Below are 12,184 nucleotides of genomic sequence, written 5' to 3' on the forward strand. Positions count from 1 at the left end.
CCCACCCCAAACCACTCCCTTCATTATAATAGCTCTTTCATGCCTCTTTTTACATGGGATAATTTTTTCCTTTCAATTTCTCCGCCCCCCCCCCCTTTCTTTTCCTAATGCAATTTGCCTTCTCACCCCTTTATACTTTTTTTAGGGAATCATCCCATCAAAGTCACTTTATATCCACATCCTTTGTCTACTTGTACTCCTTTCTAATTGCTCTTACAGCAACAAAGTAGTTAAGAATTACAAATATATTGTCACATAGAAAATATAAAGTTTAATCTTACTGAATTTGTTTTCTCTTTCTTGTTTCTTTTATACCTTTTCATGTTTCCCTTGAGTCTTGTATTTGGAGGTCAAATTTTTTATTCAGCTCAGGTCTGTTAATAAGAAATGTTTGAAAGTCCTCTATTTCATTACATATTCATTTTCCCCCCATTTGAAATTTCATTTTCAAATAAAATTGAAAGATTATATTCAATTTTGCAGGGTAGGTGATTCTTGATTGTAACCCTAATTCCTTTGCCTTGCGGTATAAAGTTGCCAAATACTGTGTAACTCCACCATATTTGAATTGTTTCTTTTTGGCTGTTTGCAATACTTTCTCCTTGATCTGTGAGTTCTGGAATTTGACAATGATGTTCCTGGCAGTTTTCATTTTGGAATCTCTTTCAGGTGGTGATTGGTGGACTCTTTCGATTTCTATTTTGCCCTTTGGGTTCTAATGTATCAGGGCAGTTGTCTTTGCTAATTTCTTGGAAGATGTCATCCAGGCATTTTTGTTGTTGTTGTTGTTCATGGCTTTCAGGTAGTCCAATAATTCTAAATTATCTCTCCTGGATCTATTTTCTAGGTCAGTTATTTTTCCAATGAGAAATTTCTTTTTCTCCTATATTTTTACTTTTTTGACTTTGCTTTACCCTATCTTTATGTCTCATAGAGTCATTAGTTCCCACTTCTTTTTAAGGAATTATTTTCTTTAATGAGCTTTTGTACTTCCTTTTCTATTTGGCCAATTCTATTTTTTAGGTAGTTATTTTCCTCAGTACATTTTTGTATATTTTCCCCATTCTATTGACTCTTTTCCATGATTCTCTTGCATTACTCTCATTTCTTTTCCCAATTTTTCTTTTACTTCTCCAATTTGCTTTTTAAAATCCTTTTCAGGCTCTTCCAGGAATTCTTTTTGGGTCTGAGATCAAATAACATTTTTCTTCGAGGCTTCACATGTAGCCATTTGGATACTATTGTCCTTTTCTAAGTTTATGCCTCAATCCTCCTTTTCACCATAGTAGCTCAAGTTCTTTTTTGGGTGACTTGGTGTTTTTATATGAGAATTGGGCTCTGGTCCTGCACTGGCCCAAGCCTTTTGTGTTGGGGCTCTGGGTCTTACTGCTAACTTGCACTGAGCTTCAGGGCTTAGATGCTGGCTTTCTCTGGAGGGGAGGTTTCCCTTATAGCTTGCACTGGGGGGGGGGAGGGAGGGGAGGGACTTCCCTGTTGGCCTCCCCTGGGTGGTAGAGCTGAGCTACTGGCCTGATACCGGAGTGGGGCCTTGCTGCTGCGCTGCTATGGTAATAGTCTTTCTGGTGGCTGGTGCTGTAGGAGAGCTCTTATGGCCAATCTGCCTCAGGGGTGGTTGCTATGAAACAGTGTCTCTCTGTTGGTAGGCCCAGGGGTGAGACCTTGCTGTTGGCCAGCCCTGGGGAGGGGCTTCACTACAGGTCTGCAAGGGGGTCAAGGCCTCAGTGGTGGTTTGTGCCGCGGGCGGGGCCTTGCACAGACTGTTCACTTGCCTAAGGGGCTGCTGGTTTTGCAAGAGGGTGGGGCCTAGCTGGCAGATTGCCCCAGGCTTGGCACCTTGCTGCAGGCACCCTGCTGCGAGGTTCCCTGCTGCCGCTCTTGGACCTCAATTCCTACTCTGCCTCACTCCTCCATCTTGGCACCTGAAGTTCCAACTCTCTTCTTTCAAACTTCAAGAACTGGCCCAATGGCAGAACACGGATCTGTCATCCAATGAGGAGTCTAAGTCCCTTCACCAGTGCAAATCACAATCCAGTGAATCACAATTCATTTACTAGATAATCTTCCTAAATAAAGGAGGTGTGGCCAAAAATATTTCTTGCTTGGTCCCCAAATTCTTGGTCACTGCAAGTGGGGAAAGAAAACCACCTAACAGCACTGAAGGGCTGTGACCCACATTGAAGCAGGGACTTATCTGGACTGTTCCTTGTGTTCAGAGGACAGACCTGTGTTTCTGTCACTGGGCCTGTTCCTGAAATTTTCCACCTCTCTGAGTTTAAGTTGCCAGGTCCATAGAGATTGAATCTAATGGTCTTGAGAGAACCTGCAGATGTAATTACTGAGCTTTTGATAGAGATAGTTGAAAAATCCTAACAAATTAGAGAAGTGCTCAGGTTTGTACACAAGTTGATTTTTCAGGAGAGGTTAGAAGGTGGATCCTTCAAACACATGCTATTCTGAAATAGCTCTTGAAAACCCAGGGTACTGTCCACACCATCACGAGGAATTAAAAGATGACTTTAGGTGAAGCATGTTATCATGTCAGTTTTTAAGTTTATGTACAGTGAAACACAATGTCTCTCAATGGTCATATTGCTGGGCTTCATATAGTGGTATAATTAGAGCTTAAAGAGACATTTCATTTAGTCCAACCTCATTACAGATAAGGAAACTAAAGCCCATAGAAGGGAAGCTTCTATGTGACACAAGTTCATATCATCAATTAGTGGCAAAGTAAAGAACGGAATCCTAATCCTGTCTCACAGTCTGGCATTATTTGTACTATGTCACATCTGTGCTCTATCATTTCTTGTCAGGAAGCTGAACTCATTAATGTAGTTCCAATTAATAGTTCAATGTACACACAAGTAAGGGCCTTTTAAAGAGAGTTTATTTATTTACATTATTTACTTTCTTCAGGACAAACAAATTCTTTAACTTTAAATAATACATTTCCAAGAAATCAAAGCTAGGTTTTAATTTAATATACAGAAAGTTTAAAGGTGAAAAAGATCTCAACAATTTGTATATACATCATCTAAAAGGATTTGTTTTAAATAGTTTTTCTGAAACTGCACACCACTGCTAAGTAGGCTGAACACAGACCAAACACAGATGTTCTAACACCTTTATTTTGGGAAATTATGTTTGTGTCTCATGCTGCTCCAAAACATGTTCGATTTAGAATTTGATAATATGGCAGAAATAAAAAAATTTGATAATAGGCAGAAACTTTTCCCCATTCTTTTCATGCATTAATGACCAATTACTGTAAAGTCTAAACTGAAGGCTTTAGGGGCAGGCAAAAAAAAAAGGGGTGTTCTTTGGAGAAATTAGATTAATCTACCCTCAATCTTTCTGGAAATTTCTCTGTAACAGTAGTTATCAGTGTGGGTCATTGTGTTGTGTATAATTTGATGTGCTGACTAAATCCGACAGGACAGATTCATTTTATGTTTAGTAAGTGCTACTAAGAGTATGAAGAAATTTGTGAGTTCCTACTATTGCTGCCAAAATGTTTAAATATAATTCCTTACCATCCACTAATACCATAGTTCCTGTATTTCTATCCATAGACATCCTATATGCATATTAAATAATGCTTTAAAAAACATTTAGCATTTCCAGAATAATAGTATTCTCATCTCCCCATAAAACACTGAGATTTCAAATATTAGCGAAAATATATGAAAGAGGAAATTTTAAAAATATATTTTAAACACAAGTTTCTTTGAATAGTTGTCACAACAACCAATAGATTTTTTTTTTTTTAAGTTCTAACTTTTCTGTCTGATAAAAACAATAGTTGTAATGGAAAAAAAAAAAGTCTTTCTACCAATCCGCGCAGGATCTTCTCTCAGAGTATCTCAGGGTCAGGTCTGGATGTTATGCAGCAACAATTGAAGAATCATCGACTTGCCGACCCTGGGGCTTTAAGAAGGAAGAACAAATAAACCTGGTTTTAAAAGGTCAAGCCAACAAGTATTAAGTGCCTACTACATGCCAAGAACTACTCTAAGTACTGAGGATACAAAAAAAGTCAAAAAGTGGCCCCCAACCCCAAAACCCTAAGGGGGGACAAGCTGCAAACAACACACAAAGCTATGAGCCGGAGATAATCACAGTGGGAAGGCACGAGCATCGAGGGGGAATAAGGAGAAGTCAGGAGACAAAGATGAGGAGAGAAGATATTCCAGGCATGGGAGACAACCAGTGAACATACTTGCAGTCATAAGGTAGAATATTCTGTGCAAGGAACAGGAGAGAGGTCAATGTGGGTGGGTCACAGCATGGCAGGGGTGGGTATAAGGTGTAAGAGGACTGGAAAGGTGGGGGAGGGGGCTACGTTGTGAAGGATTTTAAAAGAATGAATTTTACAAATGGAATTTATATGGGATCCTGGTGGTAAGAGAGAGCCACTGGAGTTTACTGAATGGTGGGGACAAGGTCAGACCAGCACTCGAAAGATCCATTTGATAGTTGCTGGGCATTGGAGGGACTGAAGCAGGGTAAGACTTGAAGCAGGCCAACCCACCACAAGGCTGCTGCAATCGTGCAGGTGTGGGGTGATGCAGCCTTCCTCAGGGTGGTGGCAGTATCAGATGAGACAAAGGAAGCAATGCCACAATGGCAGAACTGACAGGACTTGACAAAAGACTGGATATCGGGGGTGAGGGGCAGTGGCAAGAGAATGACACCAAGGCTATGAGTCCAGAAGACTGGAAAAATAGTGGTGCCCTCCCAGACAAGTTAAGGGGCTGCAGGGACGTTAGTCTAGAAGGAGTTATATAGGCAGAGTCTCTGGCATTGCAGGAGCCAGAGGGGGCAATGGGGTAGGGGGAGAGGGGAAGATAATGAATTCAGTTCGTTTCAATGTTTATAGTCAGTTGGAGATATGAGACCAGAGGTAAAGAGAGAAGTAGAGATGAAGAGATGGTTCTGAGAATTATTTGCATAAATCCAATAGCTGAACCCAGGGAGCTAATGAAACTGCCAAGAGAGATAGTATAGAGGGACTAGAGCAAAGGGCCCAGGATATACTTTTGGGGCTTATCCACAGTTAGCAGAAGAGAGGCTCTAGATTAGTGAAAGAGCAGAGATGATAGCTGGAGTCATCTGCTGAAAAAGATGGGATGGAATAGGATCGCTTGTGAGGGGTTTGCCTTGGCCAGCAGAAGGACTATCTCTTCATATGAGACCGGGGGGCTAGGGGGATACATATGAGTGATGTGGGATGAGAAGGAATTCTTAGTGAATGGTCTTATTTTTTTCAGTGAGGTACAGGCAAAGGTTTTTAGCTGAGGATGACTGAAGGGTGCCATAGAAGGCTAGCAGAAATACGAAAGTTTTGTAATGAGTGAGATACTCTAATTCCATTAAGCAGCAACAACAGGAGCAAAGGCAACAGATGGTGGGAATAATCCAGGGCTGGAGAGTGGTAAGGCATGATCAGTGACAGGATAAGGGGGCCAGGGATCTGAACTTACAGGATAATGTAGAATTTCAGTGAGTCACCAAAGGGTCAAGATGGAGAAGAAGAGAGTAACCAGTGAACAAGTGACACGGCCTGGAAAGAACTGAGGGGTGGAGTGAATGGAAGTAATAATGAGGATGAAAAACAGGGTTAGGGGTCCTAAGTCAGAGGAAAAGATGTCATGATACAAGATTATGATGAAACTGAGGAATTTCAGAGTTCATGAACAAGGAAGAGGATCACTTATGGGTGATGACAAGATACCTCTGTCTGGAGCTGAGGTGAAAGGTGGGGGGATAAGTCATGGGAACTGAGAAGACTGAAGGTACTAGAAAGGTAAGGTGTTTGAGGGAGTATCAGTATGTATGTGGAAGTCCGTTAGGATGGAGACAGGAGATGGAGTGAAAAGAAAGACTGTGATCCAGGCAGTGAATTTAATGAGGAAGAATACTTTCTCAGAGTTGGTAGATAATACTTCCCAGAACCTTGACTGGGTGCTGAATTTGGAATGAATAAATCTCAAAGGAAACGTTACTCCTTTGTATGGTAACAGGGAGAGTCTGGCTGGGAGATAAGAAATATTCCAACTTCTCCCACCAGAGTGAAAGTATAACCAATTACTAGAATGGATAGCCAAAGATGCCACATCAGCAGAAGGCAGTCAAGTCTCAACAAGAACCAGAAGATGGAGAGAGTGGGAGAGGCTAAGGTTTAAGATGAAGGCAAATTTATTAAGTATAAATCAGGAATTCCAGAGATTGGAAGAGGTGGGTAATTTGGAGTAGAACATTTAGCAGAACAGGACTAAGAAGGATGGGAGTACGGCAGTGGAGAATGGGGAATAATGTCTGTACAGTAAAAGTGGTTCAGATTAAGGAGGACAGGAGAGGGTGAAGGGGTAAGGATCTGGTAACCAATTGAGGAATGAGTCCAGGCAAAGTCTCTTTAGGGAGGGAGGTGACTGGACTATTCAAGGCCATCACCCAAGACACAATCTCAGAGTGGGTGGAGTCCTTGAGTCTTGTGAGGCCCGATTCACAGCAAGCAGAAGCAGGCAAAGGTATATTCTAGGGGAGTGCAGATGAGGCAGGAGCTGGCAATTTGGCCTGGGTCATATCCAAGAAAGGCTTCAAGAGCACTGAAGGAAGCCCTGGGATAATACAAAGGCAAGTGAGAGGGTCTGAATATAGGACTGCTACAAGGCTCTATAGGAATTCCCAAGAGGTAAGAGGTCATAGGCAAAGGGCCTGACTCAGAAGCTGAGAAGGGGCTCCCTACTTCTCATGTCTTAAATGATAAACAAAAGTTTTTATTTAATCCTATAGGCAACAGGGAGGCACAAAAGCTTTCTGAGCACAGCTGTGACATGGTCAGATCTGTAAATGAATAGTCACTTAGGCAGCTATATGGAGAATGGGCTGGTCAAGGGAGAGATGGAGGTATTTAAATAGAGGCTACTAGGGGCGGCCAGATGGCTCAGTGAGTAAGAGCACCAACTCCAGTGTCGTGATGACCTGGGGATCAAATCCGGGCTCAGATACTTAGCACCACATCCAGAAATAACAGGCCGTGTAACCTTGAGCAAGTTACTTAACCCCGATTGCTCTTTAAAAAAAAAATAAATAAATAGAGGCTACTGAAATAGCAGGTGATTAGAGTCTGAAGTAGGGTGATGATTTTTTGAATGGAGAGAAGGGGACAAAAAAACAGAACATGTATAACCTATATGAGATTGTTTATAATCTTTGGGAGGGGTTAGGGGAAGAAGAAAAATTTGGAACTCAAAATCTTGTAAAAAAGAGAATGCTCAAAACTATCTACACATAATTGGAAAAAATAAAATACTATTTCCAAAAAAAAAAAAAGCATTTTTACAAATCTTGAAAAAAAAACCCCAACAAACATTGCAGAGCAGAATTGATAAAACTTAGCAACTGACAAGATATGAAACATTAGGAACAGGAAAGAGTTGAGGATAAGTCCAAGATTATGAACATGGGCAGCTAGAAACAAGCAAGTCTGAAAGATAGGTGGGTTTCAGAGGAAAAGAGAATTAGATTCTATTTAGAATGTACTGAATTGGAGATAACAATAGAACAGCCAGATGGAAATATCCAGAAAGCAGTTAGTGATACTGAGACAGGAAAGAAATGAGGACTGGATATGTAGATTTGAAAATAATTTCTATATAGATAAATCAGTGAACCCAGGGAGTTGATGAGATTACTCAGACAGAATATCAAAAGATAAGACAAGAGGGCCTAGGACAGAACTCTAGGGTATATCTATTATACGATAATCCAATAAAAAAGGACTGAGACAGGAGGGAGAAATCAGGTAAAAGCAGTATCACAAAAAAACCCAGGGAGGATAGACTACCTGTAGAGAAGTCAAAAAAGAATGAGGAAGAGGCCACTGGATTTAGCAAGGATCATCCCTATTTTATAGTCAAGGAGATAGGATTAGAAAGGTGAAGTTGCCCAACTTTTTCTAACTGCATTAGGATTCCTCTTCACACATTTAAACTGACCTACTTGCATTTCCGTAAACTCAACCCAACTCATATCCCTAGGTTTTCTACTTCCTACTTTCTTTTGGCTACTTATTTATATCAATATTGTATTCTTGTCCCACCACCACAGAGAAGTAAACTCCGCAAGGGCAAGAGTTTAGTGTTTTTTTTTTTTTTAATTTCCCAAAGCCTTACACAATTGCAGCCTCCTCTGCCCCATAGGGAGGTGAAATCATGGATATCCCAAAACACAGAAAGCTAATTTAGGATGGGAGGTATGGTCCCTGGAGAGAACCCAGCAACCTAATTTGATACAGGCTGTAACTACAGACAGCCAGGCAATCTGGCCAATTCTGTGAAACCACAGGCTGGATTTAAAGGAATTAAGAATCACTCAATCACAGATCTGCAAGTAATGTCAACGAACATCCAGCACAACCTCAAGTGCAATCCCCCTCTATGATATCGCAGAGGGGTAGTCACCCACTTTCTGTCTGGACAACTCCAGAGACAGAGCACTGATCAACCTTAGAAGAATGCCTGTCCCGCTATGGTGTACATCCAGTTGTGTGTGTCTTATTCAGAACTTAAATATCAAATAAAACGGGTATTTTCATTAAAAAAAAAAAAAGTGAAGTTGTTTGATTAGGGTCACAGAATTATTTCAGGTCAGGGTTGGAATTGAAAAACTTAAGTCTCCTACTGTTAAGTCCAGTAGTGGTCACAACTTCCAAGGTCAGGAGTCTCTGTCACCTACTGATGGCATAAGATAGATTCTTTCATCCCCTGGAGATGAATGAGTGCACTGGAAGGAAATATTCTGGGTGGGTCCAGGCACAGTAGATAAGAGTATCAAGAAGACCTGAGTTCAAATCTGACCTCAGATACTTATTAGCTGTGTGATCCTGGGCAAGTCACTTAATCCTGTTTGCCTTATTTCCTCATTTGTAAAATGAGCTGGAGAAGGAGATGGCACACAACTCCAGTATCTTTGCCAAGAAAACTCCAAATGGGGTCACTAAGAGTTGGAAACGACTTGAACAACAACCATAGCCTATCCTGCCCCTCTGGTAAGGAGAACAGGAAGAGAATGAATGAAAAGGTTCTCGTCTTTATCTGCGATGCTCAGGGGTCACATTTTGGTGGTGCTCCTAAATCAAGGGTTCTTAATTTGGGAGTCCATAGAAAGATTTCAGGAGATCTGTGAACTTGGATGATTAAAAAAATATATTTCTTTACTTCTGATAACTGAAATTTAGCATCTCCTGTGATTATGAAGTAAAAAGAAAACATTATTTTGAGAAAGGATCCACTGGCATTAACAGATTGCCAAACAGGTCTGTAACACACAAAAAAGTTCAGGAATCCTGATTTAGAATCTAAACTACTCAGTGGTAGACAGTTGCTTTACAGAAAGAAGCAAAGGTCCCCTTTGTATTATTTACTTTATTTATTATTTACTTCTGTCCCCTGTATTAGTTAAAGTGAAAAGTATTATCCCGTTGTGAAGCTAGAAGTAGCTTCAGCAGGGGGGTAGAAAAGGGAATTGAATAATCTGCTCATTACATGATGTAGAAATTTGTCATTTACTAGTTATGTGACACTTATGCAAGTCATTTCAATTCTAAACCTCAACTTCTTCTTCTGCAAAATGAATCTAATAATACTTATGCTACTTCAACTCATAATGTGAAGAAAGATTGTAAATCTTTAAAGTACTAAAAAATTATGGAAGTATGATTATTTCTACTCGGGGAAAGAAAAATGTTGAGAGACTTTCTCTAGGATCCAAGAGGGTACAGTAGTAAAAGGGGCAGTTACACTTAGAGTGAGGTAACTGACGGTTCAGCATCTACACTGACAAAGTGTCTTTGCTTCACGTATAAATCTCCAACACTAATCTAGAAGTTAGCTCTCAAAACAATTCCCAGTTGGCTTCCTTAGCAGAAGTTATCTTACTGGAATGCAATGCTTGTAATTCAGCAAAAAGGATTATAATAATAATAAAGCAGGCATGTAAGAAATGATAAAACTACCAACTGCTTCTGGAAGAGCTATTTTTCTTACAAAGTTAAATACCACCCAGGAAAAGCTAGCGTTGTCAGTAAGCCAGAAGATGACTGAGACATCACTATGAGGAATGATATGAATGAGATGAAAATAAGTAAGGGGTTAAGCAATGGAGCATGAATTCATGTTTCCAGACGTGGCTACCTCTAGCATCTTCAATCAACTTACTAGAACTAGAGTAGTGAGGTCTCTATGGATAGGAGTTTCATTTTCACCTTGAATTAATGCAAAGCTTCTTAAGGGGGGAGTGGCCACCTCTAAGAGATGACAGAAGAGCAGGAAGGCAGAATGCAAACTGTCCTTCCTTTAGGAGCATCAAGACCAATTATACCTCTTCTTTCTACCTTTGCTCCCAACCTGGGGGAAGGAAGAAAAGACAGATGAGTTCAGTGCAAGTATTCAGAGTCAGAAGATTTGCGTTTGAAGCTGAGCTCTGCTACTTCCTGCCTGTGTCTCCTTGTGCCCTGTTCTAGAGGTCTCTTTGAACTCTGAGATTCCATGAAGTACAACTTTATAGGAGAAGTAGTATGTTTATATAATTTGCTATTCTAAGAGGCTGGTACTGGCTAGAAATACAAATAAGGGTCAAAGTGCATTAACACAAATATCTGTAATGTAATATAAAGGAAAGTTAGGGATATTTGGGATCTGTTCCAGTCTTTTGAAGGTGATTTCATGAAGGGCACAGAGATATAGCCATGGATGTCTGCTGATGTTAAAAGTGATGCCACTTTTCCACTAGGCCCTTCTCTTATCCTCCCATGAATAATGGCATTCTCCCTCAGATGCCACATAACATTTTTCCAGGCTCAGCAGAGTCCAGAGTAGGAAGGGGCCACAGTGGCCACCAATTCTAATCCACAGATGGGAAAGAATCCCATCTATCCTATACCTAATAAGAGGTCACTGAGGCTTTGTTAAAAAACCTCAGCTGAAGGTGAACACATTATCTCACCAGAAAGCCCATTTAACTCCTGGACAGCTTTACTTATTAGAAATTTTCATGGAGGGGGAGGAGTCAAGATGGCAGAGTAGAAACAGGACTTCCACAAGCAGCTCCCACTTCCACCTCCTCCAATTAATGTAAAAGGTGACTCTAAAGAAACTCTGGAGCTACAGAACACACAAAATGACACAGAGAAGCTAACCTCCCACTGAGGACAGCCCAGCAGGAAGTGGCCAGCGCAGTGCTCTGGGAGCCGATCCCAGCCCGGCTCAAGCCAGAGGTTTTAGCCTCAGGGCGGGCCTGACCAGCTGCCACTGGAGGGACTTCAGATCACCAGCAGCTGTGGTGGTTTCCAGAATTATCAACATATAGATGCTAAGGATAAAGTGAGAGATCAGTGTAGTGTGGACTTTGGGATCCAGTAGTTCGGGACCTCAAGGCAAGAAGCAGCTGAGGCGCAGCAGCCGTGCAGCCGCAGCCACATGGCTGCTTCAGCTCCTGGCCTGCAGTTGTAGGGGGACCAAGGACCAGTCTGAAGGGTAATCACTCTTGCTTTAACCTGCTCAGATCTGGATTGCAGTCTAGGGTGGAGGTCCTGGGGTGTGTAACCAGCTTGCCAGAGCATGTGGAGGCTTCAGAGAGGGCACCCATGTAATATCTTCGGCAGCTGAGAAAACCCCAGCGATCAGGAAGAAGCTCCACAGCCTGGTAGCAGAGTCCTACTGTGGCAAAAAGCTCAAAAGTCAAGTAACTGAGTGGCAACATCAGCAAATGAGGGAAGCAAAGCAAACAGAGCAACCCAATTTTACACTCCTATTTTGGGGACAAAAAGGAGCAAAGCATGGAACAGGAGGAAGACAGTGAAGTCAAAACTCCTGCACCAAAAGCTTCCAAGAGATATATGAGCTGGTTACAGGCCATAGAGGACCTCAAGAAGGATTTTTAAAAGCAAATAAGAGAAGTGTAGAAAAAACTGAGAAGAGAAATGAGAAAAATGCAAGAAAATTATGAAATGAGAGTCAACAACCTGACTGAAGAAAATCACACCTTAAAAAATAGACTAACTCAGATGGCAAAAGAGGCTCAAAAAGGCAATGAGGAGAAGAATGCTTTAAAAAGTCAAATTTGCCAGATGGAAAAAGAATCTCAAAAGCTCACTGCAGAG

General features: G+C 41.2%; 1 protein-coding gene across 3 annotated transcripts in view; it reads right to left on the reverse strand.

Moving 5' to 3' along the window:
- Positions 1 to 2,886: 2,886 nt before the first annotated feature.
- Positions 2,887 to 12,184, reverse strand: part of TRAPPC11 (trafficking protein particle complex subunit 11) — an 88,480-nt gene continuing 79,182 nt past the window's right edge. For all 3 annotated transcript variants that reach the window (XM_069096486.1, XM_069096496.1, XM_069096480.1), the window contains exon 30: positions 2,887 to 3,948. In XM_069096486.1, coding sequence (XP_068952587.1) covers positions 3,904 to 3,948 — 45 coding nt within the window. In that variant the 3' untranslated portion in view covers positions 2,887 to 3,903. The remainder of the gene's footprint in view (positions 3,949 to 12,184) is intronic.

This window comes from Petaurus breviceps, unplaced genomic scaffold (genome assembly GCF_028583685.1).
Source record: "Petaurus breviceps papuanus isolate PSGF00001 unplaced genomic scaffold, PetGlider_PUasm1.0 126, whole genome shotgun sequence".
NCBI lineage: Eukaryota > Metazoa > Chordata > Mammalia > Diprotodontia > Petauridae > Petaurus > Petaurus breviceps.